The sequence below is a fragment of the Elephas maximus genome, chromosome 7, assembly GCF_024166365.1.
Source record: "Elephas maximus indicus isolate mEleMax1 chromosome 7, mEleMax1 primary haplotype, whole genome shotgun sequence".
NCBI lineage: Eukaryota > Metazoa > Chordata > Mammalia > Proboscidea > Elephantidae > Elephas > Elephas maximus.
Window position 1 is genome coordinate 64,270,603 of NC_064825.1, and position 23,563 is coordinate 64,294,165.

General features: G+C 42.6%; 1 protein-coding gene across 4 annotated transcripts in view; it reads right to left on the minus strand.

The window, feature by feature from the left end:
* Positions 1–23,563, minus strand: part of SCUBE2 (signal peptide, CUB domain and EGF like domain containing 2) — a 103,449-nt gene that overhangs the window by 61,600 nt on the left and 18,286 nt on the right. For 3 of the 4 annotated variants that reach the window (XR_007518201.1, XM_049890328.1, XM_049890327.1), the window contains exons 5-14: positions 19,822–19,947; positions 17,151–17,267; positions 16,334–16,423; positions 10,066–10,182; positions 8,982–9,104; positions 6,322–6,438; positions 4,767–4,889; positions 4,203–4,316; positions 3,856–3,942; positions 1,840–1,944 (exon numbers count right to left, since the gene is read on the minus strand). Coding sequence is in view for 3 of the 4 variants with exons in the window: in XM_049890328.1 (XP_049746285.1) it covers positions 1,840–1,944; positions 3,856–3,942; positions 4,203–4,316; positions 4,767–4,889; positions 6,322–6,438; positions 8,982–9,104; positions 10,066–10,182; positions 16,334–16,423; positions 17,151–17,267; positions 19,822–19,947 (1,119 nt within the window). In the remaining variant the exon portion in view is untranslated. The remainder of the gene's footprint in view (positions 1–1,839; positions 1,945–3,855; positions 3,943–4,202; positions 4,317–4,766; positions 4,890–6,321; positions 6,439–8,981; positions 9,105–10,065; positions 10,183–16,333; positions 16,424–17,150; positions 17,268–19,821; positions 19,948–23,563) is intronic. The other variant, XM_049890329.1, reaches the window with a different exon arrangement.

Here is a 23,563-nt window from a genome sequence, read left to right on the forward strand (position 1 = left end):
GGAAACCAACTCCTGCTTTCAGGCAAAGTGACCTTGGAGCAATTCCAACTCGAAGGGAATGCTGGAAAGCACATCAACAAGGATGTCTGATTTTGAAATAACCAGGAGCAATAAATGGCACAAAGAATCAACAGAACCAAACAATGTCATGAAGGTATCTAGAATGAGATTGAGAGTGTTGCATTAAGATAGAGTTTTTACATCCCTTTCCTTGACTTTGGCCGTCTCCCCACTCCTCATGGCTTCCAGTGAATCTGTTAACTAATAATTGCCAACCTGAATCAAAGACCAGGTCCACATGCCATCCACACAACTAATTTGTCTCTCTTTTGAAATCTTACTTTATTGAACTTAAGTGTTAGCTGTATTATATTCTTCTCTTAACATTACTTTTTCAGAAGGCCAATTTCAAATCTGAAACTAAACAGATGCTTATTTTGTACCCTTTTCTCTTTCAATTTTCCCATAACTATTTTTCCTTTTTATTGTAAAATAATTTTAGATTTACAGAAAAGTTGCTAAGATAGTACAGAGACTTCCCATAGGCCCTTCACCCAGCCTCCCGTAATGTTAACATCTTGCATTTGGTACATTTATCAAAACTAAAAAATGAACCTTGGTACAATAACATTAATTATAGACCAAATCTATTTTGAAATAATGCTTATGCTCCCTGATTTAAAAGTATAATGCTCACTATAGAGAGTTTGAAAAATGAAGAAAACAATTAAAGTCACCTATCATTCTCCCACCCAGATATAACCACTACTAATAATAGAGTGAGTGAGGGTGAGTTTTCCTTTTTTATCCTAGTCATACTTTTTCTTACATAACTTGGGTTGTATTACATATACAAAATGTTGCTGTCCCTTTTTCCCTCTCAGCGTTATAAAAAGAATATTTTCCTATGTCATTAAGCATTATTTGAAAACATAATTAATGGCGGCATAATATTCTATCGAATGGTGGTACCAAACTCAATCTTGGTTAGTTACCTAAATAGCAAGTCAAAAGTGATTAGAGTGAGCTTTATGTTTGTTTGTATGATTTATTTGAGGATGGATTGGGGAAAGAAGCTTCCTAATACAAGAATCCCAATTTTTTTATTGTGGTAAAAATATATGTAACAAAACATTTGTCAGTTCACCAAGTCTTACATGTACAATTCAGTGACATTCTTCATTATTGTGCAACCATCACACATTCCTTTCCAAATTATTCCATTACCATTAATGGAAACTCAAAGGCCATTTTTTTTTTTTAATCTCTAAAATTATTCTATAAATAGTACTAAAAATGCGATCTGGGGAAGAAAGAGGAATGCTGGATTCTGCTCATTTCAATAAGGCCAGTTCTACTTGGATGGTATTTGTTATGCTGAAGCCAAGGAGTCACTACCTCCAAAAACCTGACCCAGCAGGAAAGCTGGATATTACATCTTTGTAATAACTAAAGATTATCCTTTCTGAGCCAAACCTTCTTTCATTTTCTTTGGCTTATATTGGAAACAAACTCTAAAATCTAGAAAATTTAACCCAGTATGATCACAGATTGCAATGGATCTTGAGCCTTATCGACTACTGTGAACTCACAGGCTTCCCCAAGTTTCACCAACTGCACCTCGCAAAGGAAGCTCTCAAGTATTATTTTGCCAGGGCTACACCGGGTCCTAGGTTGTGAAGAGAGTCCCTGGAGAATCTGAACTGTTCAATCCCATCTGGAGTATGCCTCAGTCAGTGGACAGACATTGGCCCTCCCTCAGACTTCCAGCTCAGCTTGTCACAGGCCCCTTTCCCAACATGCAGGCACACTCCCTATACCAGCCATCTGATTCCATACCTGGTAGTACTGGTCGCAGACCCTCAGGAAACAGCTCAGCCTTTTTCAAACTACACTTGCCTTCATTTAACTTAAAGGTTACACTTGTCCTGATGGTGGTGACATCTTCAGAAAGAAACAAGTGAGAAATATTACCTTCAGAAGCAAAGGAATGGGAACATCAGAGGGATAATAGCAAGCTATCCATTGGCTGGGTCCCACCACATGCTGTACACCCCAAAACTTCTTATTGATGCAGCTTCTCTCTTAACCCTGAGACCAAGAAAAGTTTGGGTCATGGAGTATCCTTGGGACAGGGAACACCAGGAATCTCCTAAGATTTATCCCTCCACTTGAGAGAGAAATCCAGTATTCAGATATAACAAAGAAGGGACTGAAAACAGCCTCAATATTGAGGGAAGATGAAATGATCTTTGTGCCTTCCTGAGAAAGAAGTCCAGAATCTCCCTGTTCAAATGTGAAAAAGACTGTCGAGGGATATGGCAAAGGGCTGACTCTCCTAAATAAGTATGTCTGGAAGGACAGGGCAGAGGGAATCCACCTATTCCAGATAAGGATGGCCCTCAGTAAACGTGGCCAGGAACCCTGCTTATGCAGTGGTTAAAATGCTCAGCGGCTAACCAAAAGTTCAGCAGTTTGAACCCGCCAGCAGAGAAAGATATGGCAGTCTGCTTCTGTAAAGATTTACAGCCTTAGTAGTTCTACTCTGTCCTATAGGGTCGCTATGAGTTGGAATCGACTCTACAGCAGTGGATTAGTGGGTGGGAGGGAGCAAGGGTTCCACGTTGAGGGCCTAATATGCAAAATTCTGTTCTCCTCTCAGGGTCAGTCTTAACCATAGGGTTAAGGCTCAGGAGTCAATGACCTGGGTTCAAATTCTAGCTCTTCAACTTGTGGTGAGAAGTTGAACAAGTTACTTAATCTCCCTGAGCCTCAGGTTCCTCCTCTGTAAAATGGACATAATTACAGTGCCTACATTATCAGGCTGTTGAGAGGATTAAATGAGATAATGCAAAAAAAGTTTAGCGTACTGCCTGGTAGATAGTAAGAATTGAATAATTGTTAGCTATTTGCTTGTTCACCCTTGGAATGGCCTAAATCTTCAATTAACCATCCCTGAGGGATTTGGTGAAACAGACCATGATGTCTGTTCTGGCTGGGTCCAAATGCAAGGCAAAAGAGGAAGTTGAAGGCTAGTGGTTAAAACTCTGGATCCAGACTGCCTGGATTCAAATCCCTACTCCACCATTCCCCATCTGAGTCACTTTGGGTATGTTATTTCACCTCTCTGAGCCTCAGTTTCTTTAACTATTTAGCAAGATTAACTCAGAGGGTTGTGTGGATTAAATTAACTAATACATGTAATATATTATCTGGCATATTTTAACTGCTTAATTAATATATGTGAGCCATTAGTATCTTGCTTAAGGTGTCTAGCTTTGCCCACATACATAAATTGTCATCAAAAGCCATTTCCTCAGTCAGATGTTCTCATGACATAATCACAGAAGCATCTATATCTGTGAGGACAAGGCCTCCTGACAAACCGGGAAGGGTTTGGGCTCCTTTCTCTGGACAATTTCCCGCTCCCCTATTCTGCCCATGCCAGTCTCCACCAACTCCATGTGTCTGGAGGCACACATTTCCTCTGGGCCTGTGAGGTACTCTGGGGTGCAGGGAGTATAGGGTTGCTATGAGTTGAAATTAACTCGATGGCAATGGGGTGGGGATATCCCCTGGTACCAGAGCTCTGTGGGCCTCTGCCAACATGACAACCCAACCAAGGCTGAACACAGCCCCTCCTAGCACACAGTGGACACTCCATAAGTATCTGTCACGTGATGAGTCGGATTTTAGGGTGTCAAGGCCGCAGGCAAGAACATCCTGTGATGTCCACACAGCACTGAGGAGATCAAGAGAAAAGAAAACAAAGCCAATACCCAAGAACAGCGCCTCACTTATGAAGCCCACCGAATACAGGGAGCCCCGGACAGAACACGCATATTTGGTAATTACCCCCAAAAGCAGAATCATTTGTGTTTTGCTGTTTGCTCCTGAGAGGAGAGGAAGCCCCGCAGGTGACAGAGTAGGCCTCTTGCAGTCCTGACAGACAGAACATGGATTTTCAAACATGTAAACAAGGTTATAGTTTATCCTGGGAGCAACTCAAATCACCACTCACCCCCACTCCTCACGGATCCCTAGAAAACACCCAGCTCCTGGGGCCTCAGAGTATAGGTCTCCAGTGGTGAGGGGACATCTGGTCTAGAACCTGGAAGTCATTCGAGGGCCTCTAACACCTGGAAGGCAGGAAGGCCTGGCTCTGACATGAGAACCTGCCCCAGGGACTGGGACCCACTCACCTGAAGAAATTTGAGTGCCAGAGTGACATCTTAAGAAGCACCTGTCTCCTCCACCACTCTTACCGCAATGCAGGGACACGTGGGGCGTCCCGCTGGGCAGGAGCCCCTTCACTTCTAAACAGGACAAAACACAGACACTTATGGAAAGAGAAGGAAACTTCCAAGTGTGACAATGACAATTAAGTCCCAGACATCAAAGGCCCCACAATATCAGGATAAGAAGATAGAGTTGACACCCAGCACAGAACACAGACACCAGGTGCTATTTCCCATCAAGTTAAAGGAAGCCTTTGTATGCTAAATGTCATGCAGAAAAGCAACCAAGAAAACAGAAGTTCCAACCTACACAGAAGGAAGCAAAGAAGGAAACACCAGGGTCTGCAAAGTATCTCCTGTTTTTGAACTATTTAAAGGAGGGTTGCTGCAGCTAAGGGGAAGAGAATTAAGTGGAGGGATGGTCAGCTGCACTCCGGGTCCAGCTGGAAAAAGGGGAACGCACGGAGCTGCACTGCCTCTGGGCCGGGGGCACACCGCTGACTGAGTCTGCGCCTCAGCGCCCCTTACCCACACAGTCCTTTTTATTCCAATGGAGCTTGTGCCCAGAGTGGCATTGGCATTCATAGCCGCCTAATGTGTTCACACAGACTTGCTGACAGCCTCCGTTGTTGACGCTGCACTCGTTTGTGTCTGTGGAACAAAACACTCTCCTGTCACAGCAGCCCATCATTGACTCTCCCTTGAGGAAGGGCAGGAGAGGAGTCACATGGTGGAAACTGACTAAGCAAAGGGAAGGTGCTCACTACCTTCAGGATGTGCACTTGCCACCAGCTGGCCCCACCCCCCACCCCCAATTCAGTGCATTTCCTGGCATGGGCCTCGCCAGGGTGGTCTTAGGTTCCATCCTGGGCCAAACCATCCCCGCATTAGGAACAGTCCAAAGGGGCCACACTCTACTTTCAGATGCCCAAACTTGGACATTGCACACGCTTCCAATTTAAAACCCCATCATCCTCCCAGGCTGCATACCAAGGGGGATAGAGAGAAGGACTCCTCATTTGACTATATACACACACATATATACATATAACAAAACCCCAGTGCTGTCGAGTCGATTCCCATATAGTGTGTGTGTGTGTATATACACATATATATTTGAGGTACAGAGAAGTGACTCGCACAAATCTCCATCAATCTGAGACTGAGTTCAGGTTGGAAGGTGGCTCCACCTAACCCGGACACACATTTGTATTCAGAGTACATTTCCTTGGGTTTTCTTGATGGACTAGGAAGAGTATGTGTTTAACCATGTTAAGAATGGGTTGAAAACGAGAAGGGAGACAATACCATCTACAGCAATCACTACTATCCATTCTTCTCAAGCACAGGACACAAGGAAGTGGGCAGGAAGTACTTAGGCCAATGACTCTCAAAACCTTCAGGTCCCCATAATTACTTGGAAGCCCTACATACTCTGAATCAGAATCTGCAAATTAGTATTCTCAAAGATTTCTGGGTGAGTCTGATGATTGAGAGAGTGAAGTAAGGAGTCAGCTGGTGCCAAATCTGATTTGTGCCATAGACCATAAGGTTATGTGACTTCTAAATGGGCACAAGGTAGAGAGATAAATTCAAATGGCCCCATTTCCAGCTCAAAGATCTAATTGTGAGACTCGAACCAAGGCTTTGCAGTCAGATCCTGTGCACAGTAGGACTATGGAATTGGCTGGTGCCCTGCCATGCCTCTCTGAGGACTGTGACTTTACTATCTGCTGGGAAGTTCCAAGGATAGGGTATCAACTCCTGAGAGACTCTCTCATTCTCTGAATACAACTTGCATCAATAAAGCCAATAAAGAGTTCACAGCTGAAAGAGCTCAGCTCTCTCTCTGCTCCATTTCACAGGACACTTTAAAGGGATAAATGTGGGAGACTTCCCCTAGCAGATGCTTCCCTTGAGAAGATAAGCTCATTACTACAGTTCAGGGACTGGAAATGTGCCTTTCATCCCCCAATGTAGGAAAATAAAGACTCCTGATCTGAGGAAACCTTGGCCCCTGCCCCGCTCCCCTCCAGGCCCAGCCTCGTCCCACCTCCTGACTCTGGTGGGGCAGTCTCCTCACCTCCACAGTGCGTAAAGCCGTAGAGGGTGTACCCTTTGTTGCAAGCACATGCAAACGTGCCAGGGTGGTTGATGCAGTTGTGGTCACAGGTCCTATCCAAAGAGCACTCATCCACATCTGTAATTTTCAAAGGGAGAGAGGAGCTGAAACCAACTCTGAGGGAGGAGTGTTGAGAAGAGTATGTTTATAATAAATACCAGTTGCCGACCAACAACAAATAGGTTCAAAAATTATCCATCATTTCTCTTTGCTCACTTGTGGTAAAGAAAGCACAATAAGTGTGCTCACAGCCAGGGACCTTACTTCCAAATTCTTTTGCAAACTGCACTTGCCTAAAAGCCCCGTTAGTCTCTCTGGTCCATGCTGGTTTACAGGGCTGAGTAATTTAAAATATTCAAATGAAGCCAAATGAGATAACATACCTAAAAAGAATTTTGTACATTATAAGGTAGCACAGTGGTTCAGAGCTCGGCAGCTATCCAGAAGGTCAGCAGTTCGAATCCACCAGACGCTCCTTGGAAACTCTGTGGGGCAGTTCTACTCTGTTCTAAAGAGTCGCTATAAGCCAGAATCGAATCAACGACAACGGGTAGCTAAGTATTATTAGTGTTATATTACTATTGCTAAACAGCAACAATAATTTTATAAGCTATGGTTAATTGAAAGGAGAAAACACTTAGGTTGGAAATAAATCCAGTTCCCATCTGTCTCTAACATTCCTAGGGTTTAGTCTTCTGGCCTCAAGAGGCCAGTTGATCCTAGATTTTAATACCCTCTGCACTGAAAGAATGTATTAACCCTAACAGCTCCTGTAATTTTCTATTGCAGATACTGAAATTTAGTGTTTAAGCTCCAAACTGGATACTCTTGGCCAATGCCCTGACTTTGTTGCTCCCCATAGCTTAGTCCCACATGTTCCCTGCCGTCCATGTTCAGGTAGGAGCATCCTTGGCTTCAGTTGGGGTCATGGAAACTGACTTCAGAAGGCTGCATTTGTCTGTCTAATCAGCTGGTCCTTGATCTTTCCTATAGACTAGATTTCAATATTTCACTTCCTCAACTCTTTAGAGGCTTTTAACACAATTATGACCTGTGTTTCCAAATGGATAAACCAGGACCAGTACAGAAGTCAGTGGAAGCCAACTAGACCATTGCTAGACCACTTTTTCAACACTGAATGTGCCATGAGAAATTACATTAATAAAAAACAAACATTTGGAGGAATGAAAAAGTGAAACACAAAAGGGCAAATTTTTATAAAACCTCTTCATCCTAGCTTTTTTCAGTAATCCTGGCAATTTCTTCGGTAAATTTGTTCTGTGTAAATATTTGCTCTAGCAAGACTGATTAGTGAAAAATAAGGAAAAGTTAGTTTCGTCCAAGGTAATTGATACCATTCTATGAAATACGTTATTAATACCAGCCAGTTGTTGAGGAAGTACACTCACTCAGTAGCTGATTTTGGCTGCTCACTATGGGATTTTGCTTTGCCAAAAATAATGAGATCGCTTTTCTAATTCCTTTTTAACGTGTTTACACAGCTCAAACGGTATTTCTTGCTCTATACATTATGAAACATTATATGGAACCGTAAACTTGCTTTCCAAGCCAAACTGAAGAAATCCATGCAATAACCATCCAGAATTAACTTGCTTTCTGAATTTAAAGGACAGCGTATACTTGAACATTTTGACAAATTATCTATTAACAAGAGCAAACCAAGAGATAAGAAAAACCCAAATCACATAAGGTTTTTAAAAAGGTGATATTGTATCTTTATTATCTGAAGTGAAATCAGATATTCTATTAACGATTCAATACCAGTATTTTTAACGAAATAAGCTAAGCAGTTCTTATTCCCACAAATGGAGCAGGAACAAACGGCAGCACATCTTTCCTGAGCGCTTCTTCCTGCAGGTCAGTAGAATATAAAAGGTGCTCATCTAAAAATGTAAATGATGCCCAGCACCCAAAACTGTATCCTGCCCACCCAAAATTGTTACTAATACGCTAACTGCTACCCAGAGCCGTCTCCTTGCTGCACCCCTTATGTAGCAAGGACGGCATTTTATCGAGGAGTCTGAGAGGCTACTGGAGGACAACCAGCATCTCCTCTATATAGTCCCCTCCCTCCTTCTCTGCCACCCTCTCGCTAAGCACCAAAGGCTTCGAAACAAGAGCTCTGAGGAAGAAAACAACTGGCACTTGATCTTGATTATGGGTCTACCCCAACTTTTTGCTAGAAAGGGTATTTTACCTAAATTTACATACTATTACCATTAATTTTTGTTATAAAATCAATACCGTTAAAAGAAATTTTAGAAAAGGAAAATTATTTCTAATCTCAATACCCCTATACAATTCTGTTTGCGTTCTGCATGCCATCCCATTTCTAACATTAAGGTCAGCTGTAATCAGACCAGACGGGTTCTTTGAGCTGTCCTCTAATCATTAACAGCATAATTTCAATAATATACCTGTGAGCTACATCAGTGTTTTCATTCTATTTAACAGAGGAAATAAGTGAAGCACAGGTTGGAGGCTGGATTAGTGGTTCCTTTGAGAACCCCAGTGAGCCAGTCTCTACCAGGGTAGGGTTATGTTTTCTCTGCTCCAACCAGCAGGCCACTTGACAGCAGAGCCACATTTTCAGCACATACCTTGGCAAGACTTCTCATCTGTTAACAATTTAAATCCTTTTTTGCAGCTGCAGTCAAAACTGCCCACGGTGTTTTTGCAGAAATGATCACAACCTCCATTGTGGGTCTGGCACTCATCAATATCTGTAACAGGCAAGCATCGACAAATCAGACAGCAATACTTGCCTCGTTGTCCGCAAATCCCTGAAGTGCTATTGCATGTGCATCATTATTCTCTGAAAGAAGAACAGATCGATAAAACCATTTAAGGATGTTTGTTGATGTTTTTAATCTTATACACATTTTCTTGTCTGGCTTAACCAATTTTGAAAGACAAGGGCTTCATCTTCTTAAGAACTCTGATTTACACTGCCCTTGACCAGCATTAAGGAAACAACCTGTGGGAAAGAATGATCATCTTTGCATTGCTTTCTCAAAATAAGATCGTTCCCTTTAAGATACTTTCCATTCTAGTTTAATGATTAAAGCTATAAGGGACTAGAACATTTGTTTTGGCAAATTTCTCAATAATCAAATAGCCTCAATGCTTTTAAATGATTCTTGATTCTCAAATTAATCTTACCTTTTCTCAGTTTCATCTGGTAACTAGCTATCTACTTTTTATCACGCTAAAGAACGAATCCTTTGTACTCTTGCCTGTGAAATACCAGCAAGTCATTGGGGCCTCTCTTTGTCAGTAAAAGTTAATCATACAATTATTCATTAAGTGCTCTGGATAATAATCTTGGCTGCTATTTACATAATAATCTCTAGGTTGTTATTTATGATATGTTGATATTATCTCCTGCAAATGAATGTTTCCTTGAACTTCCGCCTTTTTCTAAAAGGCCACTGTCTGAAATGAATTATTTAACGCTTGTAGAGGCTGACCTTCTCAACAGTTAGTGCAATTAAACTGGTTCTAATTAAGCTTACTCAATTATACCCTTCCACAAGCCCAAGGAAGAAACCTTCCATCAATATGAATCATAAGCAAATCTGGAGTCATTCAGAAGGTGGGTATGGAGGGGAAGAGCTGCCATTAGCAGCACAGGGCTTCCCTCCAAACCAGGGCATTCAGCCTCCCTGGAGAGGCACAGGCTACCTTTACAGGTCTTCCCATCCAGCTGGAGTGTGAATCCGACAGGACAACTGCAGTGAACACCTGTTGAAGTATCCTTGCAGGTGCGGTCGCAACCTCCGTTGTTGACAGCACATGTTTCTGACAAGGAGGTAAAAAAATTAAAAGGACATTAGCTTCCTGAAGAAGCACTGACACAGATGTCAGACAGAGATATTGTTATAGTGTTAATACTTGGCAAAGTTCATGGAAGCCAAGAAGCATGACAGGATATTCACAGACACACCCCAAATATTTGCCTTCTGCAGGTGAGATAAAGTGTGGTGGGGGGGTGGGCAGTGGAGCTCCTTCCACCCATATAAATGACCTATTTGTCCCAAGGAAGCTTGACAGGGTAAAGATGCCTCTTCCACCCTTCAGAGCCTTTCCCCTCAACTGGAAGATCTGAAGCCGCTATAAGTTCCTGCTGATTCACAGCCAGTGACCTTCTAAGTATGACCACATCTGGCAGGCTAGCTGTGGGCACAAAACAGGGCAAAATTATTCCTTCCTTAATTCTGGAGGCCCTCCCTTCAAGATGAATAACAGGTAAAGCAAGAGAGGGTAGGCATCACCCACCCCAACTATTCCTTTGTTGCAACTGCTAATTAACACATTACAAGTTTAACTTTCTCTGAAAGGAGAAAGACCTGTCACAGCCACAGGAGAAAGCAACCACAGTTGTTAAATCACAACTAGAGATGAGAAACAATAAGCAAATGGCCTTCTAATCCTGCATTTCCTACAGTAATTCTAATAGGCCCGTGCTATCCAGCATTCAATTGTTAGCACCTCGGCATCCAGAAACCTGATTTTGCTTCTACAACTACCTCATTTTAAAGCCTACGGGTGGGGGGGAAACTTAGTTCTAATTAAATTTGACAGATAGAACATGCACATGTGTCTGTTTCCTCTCAAAAGCTCACTAAAATGAGAATAAATAGAATAGAAAAGGTATAGATGTTTCAGGGCAGAGAAAACATGAGAGGAAAAGTCAATGAAAACTCTAAAATTTTCTGAAGTGGCATGTGAATGAACGAGGAGTAACTGGCGTGGCAGAAAGCTAAGCCCTATCAGTCTGCAAAGGGCGTATGAAAAAGTGGTAAGCTCATTTGAGCCACAGAATCCCAGAAATGTCCAGGAATTGGAGGTACCAAGTTACCCCAGAGACAGAGATAAGGATGGAGGTAAAAACAGGAGAATTGGTTAAGAGTCTGTAGAGGAAATAGATAAGGCCCCAGAGTCTTGCCTTAATTCCATACAGCCAGGAGACTACCCCTTTCTTCTCTAGCTAAAGCGGAAATGTTTATTCTCTGAAGAAGTTGTACCAGAGAGGCACCAGACTTGATACCAGGAACAGCAGAGGGAGAGGGTGAGGCACTATGAGGTGAAAGTCTGTACTTTGAAAAGAGAGCTCTCAAACCCTCATCATCTCCCCAGCACCCAGAATACTAGCACCCAAGCCTCTATCCCCTAGGCAGGAGATTGAAGGATTCTGCTCCAGAAAACTAACCTACATAAATGAAAAGACTAAGAGGTGTTAGCATATGAGCATATCCTAATGAAATGGCTAAGTCACTCCTAATCACCCAAACATGAAACCCACTAGTCAACAGAATATCCAACTGACTTTTTAGTATTTCACTCTTAAATATGAAAAGTCATCCAAGAATTACCAGACATTTTGGGAAAGCCTTTAATATGAACACACCAAATCAAACAAACGGGGAAAAAGGAAAGATAATACAGGGAACAAAAGAGAAGTTTTTTTTTTTAATTATTGTTGTTGTTGTTATTTAAGTACCTTACAGTTAATTTCCTCAGAAAGACAAGAAAAACATTCATGAAATAAGAACAGGTTCCTATGACAAAGGAATAACCAGAGAACAAAATTAAATTCTTAAAAATTTAAACTATGAGAGCAGAAATTTAAAAGAATCATATTGGAGGATTAGAAGATAAAATTGAATAAACTTCCTAGAAAGTAGAACAAAAAGAAAAGATAAGAAAATTAGAGGATCAATCCGTGAGTTACAAATGCCGACTAAGAAGAGTTCCAGAGAAAGACAGAACAGAGAAAATGGAGAAAAGAAAATGATCAAAGAAAAAATACAAGAAAATTTCTCAGAACCAAGGGGCATGAATGTCCATACAGAAAAGGCCTACTGAGTGCTCAGCACATGTGGGAAAACAAGCACTAAGAAATATTGTGAAATTTCTGATCACTGGGGACAAGAAGATCCTCCAAGCTTCCAGAGAGAATCTTTCATAGGTTTCACGAAAAGGATAAGAATCAAAACGACTTTAGATTTCTTGAAGCAACGCTGAATGCTTAAAAACAATGAAACAATAACATCAAAACTCTGATGGAGTATTATTCCAACTCTGAATTCTATACAGAGCCAAATTCTCAACAAAGGCTGAAGGTAGAATAAAGCCATTTTTAGGCATCGAAGTTTTTTTAAAAACCTACATCTCATGTACCTTTTCTTAGGAAGATACTACAGAATACACACTAACAAAACAAGGATGTAAACTAACAAAAAGGAAAACATGGGATCCACCGAAAACAGGAGAGTGGTAGAGGGAATTCCTAAGCTGATGGTAAAAAGAAGACCCAGACAAGAGCCGCACAGCTAGCCAAGAGTCAGGTCCTACTACTGCAGGAGACAGAAAGCCTCAGAAGAGACTTTAAGAACAAAATTGAATTGATAAGTTACCTGCTGTGCTTGAAACATACTTAAATGGATTTAGAGTTCTGTCAAAATTTTGCGAAAGAATTGGTAATAGGTATTTAGAAAACTAAGCAAAGAAAATATAATCATATTTCATGACTCAGAGATGAATCATATTTAGACACTCAGTCACAAAGATGCAAACATGTAATACTGATTTAAATTGCGATAAAAATATATTAAGAGTATAGGGGAGAGTATGTTTATGAAGGAGTGAGGGGGAGAGGTAAATCCTAGTCTTCCATAATAGGAGATCAAAAGCTAATATCTAAAACTGACACATTAAGAAATACTTGTCTACACTTCATTTTCCAGTAATATGGAGGGAAATCAGAACAAGACACAGCTAGGAGAAATGAAAATTGTTGCCTCTGGCAAAAGGGATGAGGGTATAGAAAGGAATAAGGCAAGGAAATGATGTATTTCATTGTAATCTTGAGTTTTTATATTATTCATATATACACATGGACCTCGCCAGATGGAATACACAGGAATCAAATCCACTACATCTGTGGAAAGAGACGATGGAAAAGCTCAATATCATCAGTCAGACAAGGTCAGGGGCTGACTATGGGACAGACCATCAATTGGTCATATGCAAGTTCATGTTGAAATTGAAGAAAATTAGAACAAGTCCATGAGAGCCAAAGTACAACTTTGAGTATATCCCACCTGAATTTAGAGACCATATCAATAGATTTGACTCATTGAATACTAATGACTGAGGACCAGATGAGTTGTGGAATGACATCAACGACATTATACATGAAAAAAGCCAGAGGTCATTAAAAAGACAGGAAAGAAAAAAAAGATCAAAATGGATGTCAGAAGAGACTCTGAAAACTGCTCTTGAACATTGAGTAACTAAAGCAAAAGGAAGAAATGATGAAGTAAAAGAGCTGAATAGAAGATTTCAAAGAGTGGCTTGAGAAGACAAAGTAAAGTATTATAATGACATCTGCAAAGACCTGGAAGTACAAAACAAAAAGGGAAGAACATACTTAGCATTTCTCAAGCTGAAAGAACTGAAGAAAAAATTCAAGCCTTGAGCTGCAATATTGAACGATTCTACATGGAAAATATTAAACAACACAGGGAGCATTAAAAGAAGATGGAAGGAATACACAGTCACTATACCAAAAAGAATCGGTCAACATTCAGCCATTTCAGGAGGTAGCATATGATCAGGAACTGATGGTACTGAAGGAAGAAGTCCAAGCTGTGCTGATGGCACTGGCGAAAAACAAGGCTCCAGGAATTGACGGAATACCAACTGAGATGTTTCAACAAACAGACACAGCTCTGGAGTACAGCTACCTGGCCAACTGACTGGAAGAGACCTGTATTTGTGCCTATTCCTAAGAAAGGTGATCCAACAAAATGTGGAAATTATCGAACAATGTCATTAATATCACACGCAAGCAAAATTTTGCTGAAGATCATTCAAAAGCAGCTGCAGCAGTATAGCGACAGGGAACTGCCAGAAATTCAGGCCAGATTCAGAAGAGGACGTGGAACCGGGGATATCGCTGCTGATGTCAGATGGATCCTGGCTGAAAGCAAAGAATACCAGAAGGATGTTTACCTGTGTTTTATGGACTATGCAAAGGCATTCGACTGTGTGGATCATAACAAATTATCGATAACACTGCAAAGAATGGGAATTCCAGAAAACATAACTGTGCTCAAGAGGAACCTTTACATAGATCAAGAGGCAGTCGTTTGAACAGAACGAGGGGATACTTCATGGTTTAAAGTCAGGAAAGATGTGCACCGAGGCTGTATCTTTTCACATACTTATTCCATTTGTATGCTGAACAAATAATCCAAGAAGCTGGACGATGTGAAAAAGAACAGGGCATCAGGATTGGAGGAAGACTCATTAACAACATGCAATATGCAGATGATACACCTTGCTTGCTGAAAGTCAAGAGGATTTGAAGCACTTACTGATGTAAATCAAAGACCACAGCCTTCAGTATGGATTACACCTCAACATAAAGAAAAGAAAAATCCTCACAACTGGACCAATAAGCAACATCACGATAAACAGAGAAAAGATTGAAGTTGTCAAGGATTTCATTTTACTTGGATCCACAATCAACAGCCATGCAAGCAGCAGTCAAGAAATCAAAAGACCCATTGCATTGGGCAAATCTGCTGTAAAAGACTTCTTTATTGAAAAGCAAAGATGTCACCGTGAAGACTAAGGTGCACCTGACCCAAGCCATGGAGTTTTCAATCGCCTCATACACATGCAAAAGCTGGACAACGAATAAGGAAGACTGAGGAAGAACTGACACCTTTGAATTGTGATTTTGGCAAAGAATATTGAGTATACTATGGACTACCAAAAGAACGAACAAACGTGTCTTAGAAGAAGTACAACCAGAACACTACTTAGAAGCATGGATGGCGAGACTATGTCTCACGTACTTTGGACATGTTGTCAGGAGGGATCAGTCCCTGGAGAAGGACATCATGCTTGGTAAAGTAAAGGGCCAACGAAAAAGAGGAAGACCCTCAACAAGATGGATTGACACAGTGGCTGTAACAATGGGCTCAAGCAGAGCAATGATTGTGAAGATGACACAGGACCAGATAGTGTTGTACATAGGGTCACTGTGAGTAGGAACCGGCTCAATGGTACCTAATAACAGCAACAACAGCATTTTAATTTAAGGCAATTAAAAATAATTTTTAAAAGGCAGGAAAGATCTCAGAAATGTCACCTGATGGTTTATCAATGACTGCTCAGTATTCTTAGCTGATTATTAAACCCACTAACTGTCAAAAGATCAGTTCCGTTTCAGTCAAGCTACACTATCTCCAGAATAATCATCTGTCAAAGGACCTGTTTGATTCCCACCCACCACAGCTACCGCCTCTACTTTGGCTTTTGTCTCCAGCTCAGCTGTTGGAGTTGCTGGCAGACCTTCCCATGTCCCACAGCCAAATGTCACTCTTCTCTGTTCATTTCTTCTACCGTTAACATCTGCTGAGTTAAGAAAAAAAAAAATAATAGACAAATTGCCACGGTTAGCTAGAGGCTGCCCAAAGTGCCTCTCTCATTATGGTTACTCAGGAGGGAAGAAACTGACGTTCACTGACCATCTACTAAATTCCAGGCACCGGGCTCTGGGCACTTTTGCAGATTATTATCTTAATTGAGCTTCCTGACAGCCTGAAGAGGTAGGTTTTGTTATATCCACTTTACAGATCAGGAGATAGAGGTTCAGGGCAGTTTGCCCAAGGTCTCAGAGCTGGTCAGGGCAGTGCTGGAGGCTAGTCTAATTACTCTGATGGCTCGGCTGGTTTGCTTTCCACAATGCCAAGGATCTTGGATGATGACTGAGCCCTGGCACTGAGTGAAGAATACATACCCTAGCTTGGCAGGAGCTGTTCATCCTGGTCCAGCTAGTCTTAGAGTAGATGGCCCATAAGCTCAGGCCTGATGCAGTAAATGGGAGAGGGAAAGGGACAATGTCAGTGCCGAGGAGGGAGGTTGAAGCGCCTACCCATGAGCAGCCTTCGTTTCACCCGTTTATCCCCATCTGCCACTGATGTGGTGTTACTCTCCATCACCTCCAGGGCAGTGTCCTCCTGCTCTATGAGAAGAAGAAAAAGAGCACAGCTCTCAGACAGAATGAGTCAAGTTGTTCATCCCTTGCACAACCACATCTTCTGAAATCCCAGACACGAGAACAATTTAAGATATGTGACTCTGTTCACATAATAAAAATGTTTTGTAATGAGGCTCTGCGGGAAACATAGCACGTTAAGTGGCCACAGATCCTTAGTAAACATTAAATACGGGAAAGATGTTTTAAGTATATTGCAATGATCAAAAAGACACTAGGGAATGTAAGCTTCAGATTCGCCCCAGTTCCCGCAGAGCAGGACAAAACAACATTTGCTCTTGGAGACCTCTAAAATGGATCTAGCAAAAGACATGCCATCCTAATTCCTGATGACTAAAGATTGCATGTCATCCCAAACAGCTAGCTCTAGCTTCAGCTAGCCCTCGCCCCTTGGAAAGTGCTGTCCTAGTCTCCAGAACACCAGTGTCAGGAGCAGCCTGGTCCAAGAGAGGAGGCAGGGCTTTCCAAAGTCATACAAGGAAAGAGGGACAGAGTAGGGTCTAGATCTCAGTCCCTCACACCCAACCCAGGTTTAGACCATTCCCACTGCAACATGTGAAGAAGTACGGGCCCTGTTTGGGGGCAAATGCTCCAGAAAGCCCTGCACCTGGTGCTGAGCACCACTGAGAGTTCCTGGTTCAGGGCATGGAAGGGCTGGGGCAGACCCTCACCCAGTGGGTGGATCACCACTCACCGAGGCAGCTCCGCCCATCTGTGTGCATCTTGTACTGTGGATGACAAGTACACTCTGGGCCTGTAGCTGTGTCCTCACAGGAGTGCTGGCACCCACCATTTCCATGGTTACAGGTCACTGAGAAGAAAATGATTTGGCACACAAAGCACTGAGATTTCCACAAGCAGGGCTGCGTTTGCTCAAGAACTCTGGTTTCCATTCAGCAAGTATTTGAGCACCTTGTATATGCCAGGCCCTGTGCATAAAAGAGCTGAGCCTGACTTACACCCCGTCCTCTGGGGGAGACAGTCACGTAAACAGTCACAACACACGTAGAAATGTAGAAACACAGGTTTGAACAAAGTCGTACAGGATGATGGAAGTGGGAGGGAGATTTTCACTATTTAAGGGAAATTATATCAAGAGAATCTGGACTAGTGCTTCGCTCTTGCTAGAGAACTGTGCATATTAATTTAGCTCTACTGCAACTTTGCGGAATGCAATATAGCACTTTAAATGACAATATTTGATTTGTACATAACCTGTTGCCATTGCCATCAAGTTGACTCCAACTCATAGTGACCCTATAGGACAGAGCAGAACTGCCCCATAGGGTTTCCAAGACTGTAATCTTTATGGAAGAACTGCCACATCTTTCTCCCATGGAGTAGCTGGTGATTTGAACCGCTGACCTTTCAGTTAGCTGCCGAACGCTTTAACCACTGCACTACCAGGGCTCCTTAATTTGTACATATATGTTAGGATTTCTCTCATTGAATTTCATGTGGGTTAGTTCAAAGGGAGGGTAATCAGAAGAAATGATGACTCTGTGCATACTTAATGGAATAGTAACCAATAATTATAAAGACTATGTATGAAATCATTGATGACAGGTCAAAAAACAAAACAAAACAAAGCTGTTTCCTCATCAAACTGGTTCCTCCTCCTGAGGATACCTGGAGGCAACTCTGTACCTCTGGCAGGAGAAGTGGTCTCCACTCTGCTCAGCCCACTGGGAGCCCTCCCAGACAGCCTCACTTTCAGGGGCCCTAAGATCTTGACACGGAGGCAGTGGTAGTTCAGAATTCTCACCTCCCATGCGGGAGACCCAGGTTTGATTCCTGGCCAGTGCTCCTCGTACACAGCTACCACCCATCTGCCAGAGGAGGCTCGTGTGTTGCTTGATGCTGAACAGATTTCAGCAGAGCTCCCAGACTAAGATGGACTAGGAAGAAAGGCCTGGCAACCTACTTCCAAAAATCAGTCAGTGAAAACCCTGTTGATCACAACAGTTTAATCCCATTGTGCATAGGGTCACCATGAGTTGGGGCCTGACTCGACAGCAGCTTACAAGAGCTTGTCAGAACCTGCCTATTATCTGAGTGTGATTGTGCACCAGCCCTGACTGGGTAGGCTTCCAGGCTACACTCTACTCTGTGATGGGGGCAGTCAAGAGCAGTCTCACTGGGGAAACTGTCTTCTCATCTCTTAACCTCTAAGGTCTACTCGCTGTAAACAACCATCTCCAGCAAAAACTGCAGCAGTCTTCTGTCCATAGCTTTGGGAAGAGTTCCTAAAGAGAAATTCTTAGTATTTTCTCTGGCATAATTAGTGGTTTAGAAATACCTTTAATTGCCAGTTGTTTCCTATTACCTAATGGAGTTTCATTATCTCAATCATTCTCTGTTGGCTGTGTCTGAACTGTGTATACCACTTATTCACCCATTCATTAAACAAATGTGATTGGGCACGCGCTGTGGTAGGTGCCAAGAGAATACTGACAGGTAAAAATAAGACCAGTCCCTGACTTGGAGTTGCTCATAGTTGGGGAGTCAGACACATATATACATAATTCAACCCAGACTGTCATGCACTATAATTAAGGAACGAACAAAGTGCAGTGGGAGAAAAATATAAAATGACTGCCCTGTCCGAGGCCATTTGGGAAGGCTTCTGAGGTAGTATAGCAAGGGCTTAGGAGGACAAGCTTTAGAGTTGGGTGGACCTAGGTTTGAATCCTAATTTCCCTAATTTGCCACTTACTCCTTGCATGACCTTGTTGCTTTGACTTCTCCACAATTTTCTCAACTGAAAAATGAAGATAATAATAACTTAGCACAAAGGGTGGTGGTTGTAAGGTTTAAATGGAAGAAGGCACATGCTTGAGACAAGGCTTTGCACATAATAAATACTCCAAAAAAATGGCAGCTAACATACTATTATTATTGGAAATTAAGCAGGATATTAACGGTTGAGCAATTCACCAAGCCAGGAAGGAAGAAGGGCTTGGGACAAGGCATGAAAGAATATGGGCTGTTCCTCAAAAGGCAAGGAATTGGTGTTCGGGGAAAGGAGGCAGGTGAAGCTTGTTAAGAGATGCAGGAACCAGGTTGCAAAGAGCTATCGGACAAGAAATCTGACTTTATTCTGTGGGGATAGGGAGCCCTACTCCCCAACATTCACACTCTTTACCCCTGAATTTAATTTAATTTCCTTCTGATTGGCCCCTTAAAAGGACATCATTTCCCTTCCCTATGGGAGACCACCCTTCTGCAGTGAACTAAGTGCCCAGTGGAGGTGCCAGCTGCCTTTGCTGTTGTTGATGTGGTGGCATTTCTGATCCCGGGGCTGTGAAAAACAACCTCTGAGGCATGATGGTCCACAGCATGGGTATGCAACAGTCCGTACTTACAGATGCAGTCTCTCTGGTTCTTGGCCAGCTCAAAACCAGGCCTGCACTCACAGGCGACGCTGCCCCTTGGGGCCTCCTTGCAGATGTGACTACAGCCGTGATCCTTATTCATGCAGCTCAGACCCTCTGCAAAACAGCAGCATGTGGCAGGTGACTAGCTGTGGTCCGAATCCTGAGCCAAGGGGAGCTGCAAGGGGCTGGAGAGTGGGCCACAGACCTGCCTGTCTGGGTCTCCACCAGCCTTACCTTTGAAGAAAGTACGTCACTAACTGATGTGAAATATCTAGAATTGGCAAATGCATAGAGACAAAAGTTTATTAGTGGTTATAAGAGGTTGGGGAGAGGGAGGAAAGGAGAGTTATTGCTTAAGGAGTACTAAGTTTCCGCTTGGGGTGATGAATAACTTTTGGAAATGGATACTGGTTAAAACAGCTATTTTGTTGTTGTTATATGTATTTTAACACAATAAAATTAAAAATAGGTAGATTTGGGATAAAAAAAGAATATGCTATTAAAATCAAGCTGATCAATTAACAGAGGCATGAAAAATTTCTTATGTCACCCACTAGATATGATGTCTCAGCTCTCCTAAAGAGGTGGAAGCCTTCCCAATGAATTGAAAAGAAAGCTCCCCACAGGAGCCCTCTGTTGGGTGAAGGACCAAAATCTGACCCCAGAAACCAGTGCTCAGGCACTCATCTCTGCTATATCATTACCCACGAGCTGATGAAGAACACAAGGGACAAAGGAGAATCCCCCTAAGAAAACCTTCAGATAGAGGTGAAGATGCTCAATTTTTACATGCCCTTGAAAACAATTTTCAAAACATTTCAATCCCCTCCCCCACCAAAACCTCCACACTTTGGAGGTGAGTGTGATTATTGCATGTTGACTTCATCCCGTGGACTCTTGCCTGGGGACCTCTCTTATATGATCCACCCTCAATTAGTCCCTAGTCTCCCACCCCAGCAGTCTCAAGGCAGAAGTCTCTGACAGACAGTGTCATGGAAACAACAACACAACAAGAAAGACAACAGAAAGAGAGACCTCATACATGTGGTTTCTTTTAGCTGCTGTATAACTTTTTCAGGTATAAGTTTCCATTGGTCCCAGTTTTGTGGTAGTGGTGGCAGGAAGGGGGATTATTTTCCAGGCCCATCTGTCAGTTTGTCACACTGTGGTGGCTTAACTATTGCTATGATGCTGGAAGATATGCTACCAGTATTTCAAAAAAAAGCAAGGCCACCCGTGGCGGACAGATTTCAGCAGAGCTCCCAGACTAAAACAGAAAGGCTTGGTGATCTACTTCTGAAAATTGGTCAGTAAAAACTCTGTAGATCACAACAGAGTATTGTCCACTAAAATGGTGCAGGACCAGGAACTTTTGCTTCTGTTGTACATAGGGCCACATGGGTCAGAGCCAACTCGATGGCAACTAAGACCAACAAGAACAAATGTTGGGGAGATAGCAAGGTAAATACCCATGTGGTTCACCAGCATCACGGCTCATCTCAAAACCGACTCTTTGAGACTTTGCTGCCTGCCAGCCCACTCAAGGGTATTCCCAAAACATCTGCTCGGTTTGTACTGCATTAAGTATCTCTTCATATGTTGCCTCTTCACATTTGTGCAATGCAACTCTAAAACATCGTTGAGAATAGCGGCTTTGTTCTCATTGGCTCTCTGCTAACAAAGTGCCTTCTAATAATGGATGTGAGAACAAAAAAAATTTCATTCAACTTCTCTAGGATCCAACCCTGTTCCATACTGTAGCCTGAAACCTTACGCCAATAAGTTCTCAGTAGGTCAAAAGTCTCTCTCTCTAATTCTCACCACAGAGCTGTCTATCTGTGCTTAACTGTGTAGGGTAATGCTATTCAGCTATATGTATCCCCTCCTGATGGAATCAGCTTTGCTCTTCCCTGAAGCATGCTGGGAATGAATTTGGGATGGATTCAGGCTAAGGTACAACGCTGGGAGTGGCATGAATGGGCTAGCGGCCAAGGCCAAGGAATGCCTTAGCAACAGGAAGGAAAACATCTAGGCCTGGACGTGAAGTCCCTGGGAACACTGACTGCCCAAGGATGTGGGAGAAAAACAATGAGCCTTGGTCCCAGCTCTAATGGTATACAAGCTTGGGTCCTTTGCTAGGTGGTTGCGGAAAATAATCCAGCCAGCTGCCACTGGACAGCAGCTGCTTGCCCGTGTAAGTAAGTTTCCCTGAATAAACGCATGAATCTGGAAAGGGCTATGTGTCCGTTCTTCAGATTATCTGCCAGGACGCACAGTGAGGGTCTTTCCTTGCTGGGGCTGTCCCCTGACAAACTGGAACAATTGTTTTAATATTTACCACCCCTATTCCAAAAGACAGCATGACAGTTCTTACAACCATACTCTCTTGAGTCTTTCTTAAAACCATCTCCTTTTTCACCTGACAGCTATGAGCTGTTTGCACTCCAGCTCTCAGTCTGCTGGATGTTGCTGGGATCCATTCCCCCATGCCAAGGGCGGCAGTCGATTAACACAGAAAGAGCCATGCACTGCATTGGTGGAAAGTTCTCTTTGCTCTGGCTGGTAATCCTGAAGATGTTATTTGCTCTTCAGGACCGAGATGGCCAAGGAGGTAGAAGCTGCCTCCAGAAGCAGTGTCCTGTCCTCCTTAGGAGGCCTAGCAAGCACTGTGTTTGTCCTTGGGTCAGTGGAATATTTGAAGTAACAGGCCCTAAGAGCACCCAAGGGTAATTTAGCAGTGCCCATGAAAAGGCAGGATGACACCTGGAAAGCACACTGCCCAACAGGTCAGCTTTTTCTTCTTTTTTTTTTAAACTCTGTTTACAAGTCTGTGAAAGACATTTGAAAAGTGACCTTTACTATCTCAGAGCAACTCATTTACACAAGAAATATTTCGTAAGAACTGACCATGTGCCAGATGCTATGGGTATACACAAAGATGTTGCCCCTTGAAGTCATATCATAAAGTTACCAGAAGGTAATGGAGGCTTAAATAGCTCTGGAAATGCTGAGGCATTTTCAAGAGGTGACTCTCCGATTAAGCAAGGCCACTGCTGCAGGAGGCAGATGGATCTGGCCCAAACCGGGAGGCCCAGCAATGGTCCTAGCTCCCCAAAGCCTGGCCTGGCAATCGCATTTAGGGTTGTTAGCCGACCAAGAGGGAAATAGCTCAAGAACATTTGAAATACGCCATTCTGATGCTCCCCAGGCTCAGGGTTCCACTGAAAAATACTTCTCAAAACCAAATTAAAATGTGCCCTGAGAACAGGTCGAGAAACGTTACATAAAGTAGAAAAAGGGTCTGCTGAAAAGTACAGCCCCTTCCTCACTGCCCTGACACCTTCCTCACGACTCTGAAAAGGCAGCAGCACAACCATCTAAAAATATTCTCAGAACAGACAAAACAATAAAGGAATGCTCATTTTGAGAGCCTGAGCACCCATGAATAGGAACAAAGACAGGCTGGAGGTGATGTATCTCTCCCTGGCCTCTTCCCATTACATGGGTGAAAACACACAGTCTCTTTATCAGAGCCTTGGGCTCTCTAAGAATCAAGAAAGAAAAATCAGTAGCTTGAGCTTTCCCTCAGAATCAGCTATCAGAATCCTTTAGACTGAAGAGCATTTAGTAAATAATTGTTAAATATTTTTATTCATTTCATAAAATTATAACATTTTTTTAATAATTGTTTAAATATTTAATACTATTTAATTATTAAAAACAGCAGCAA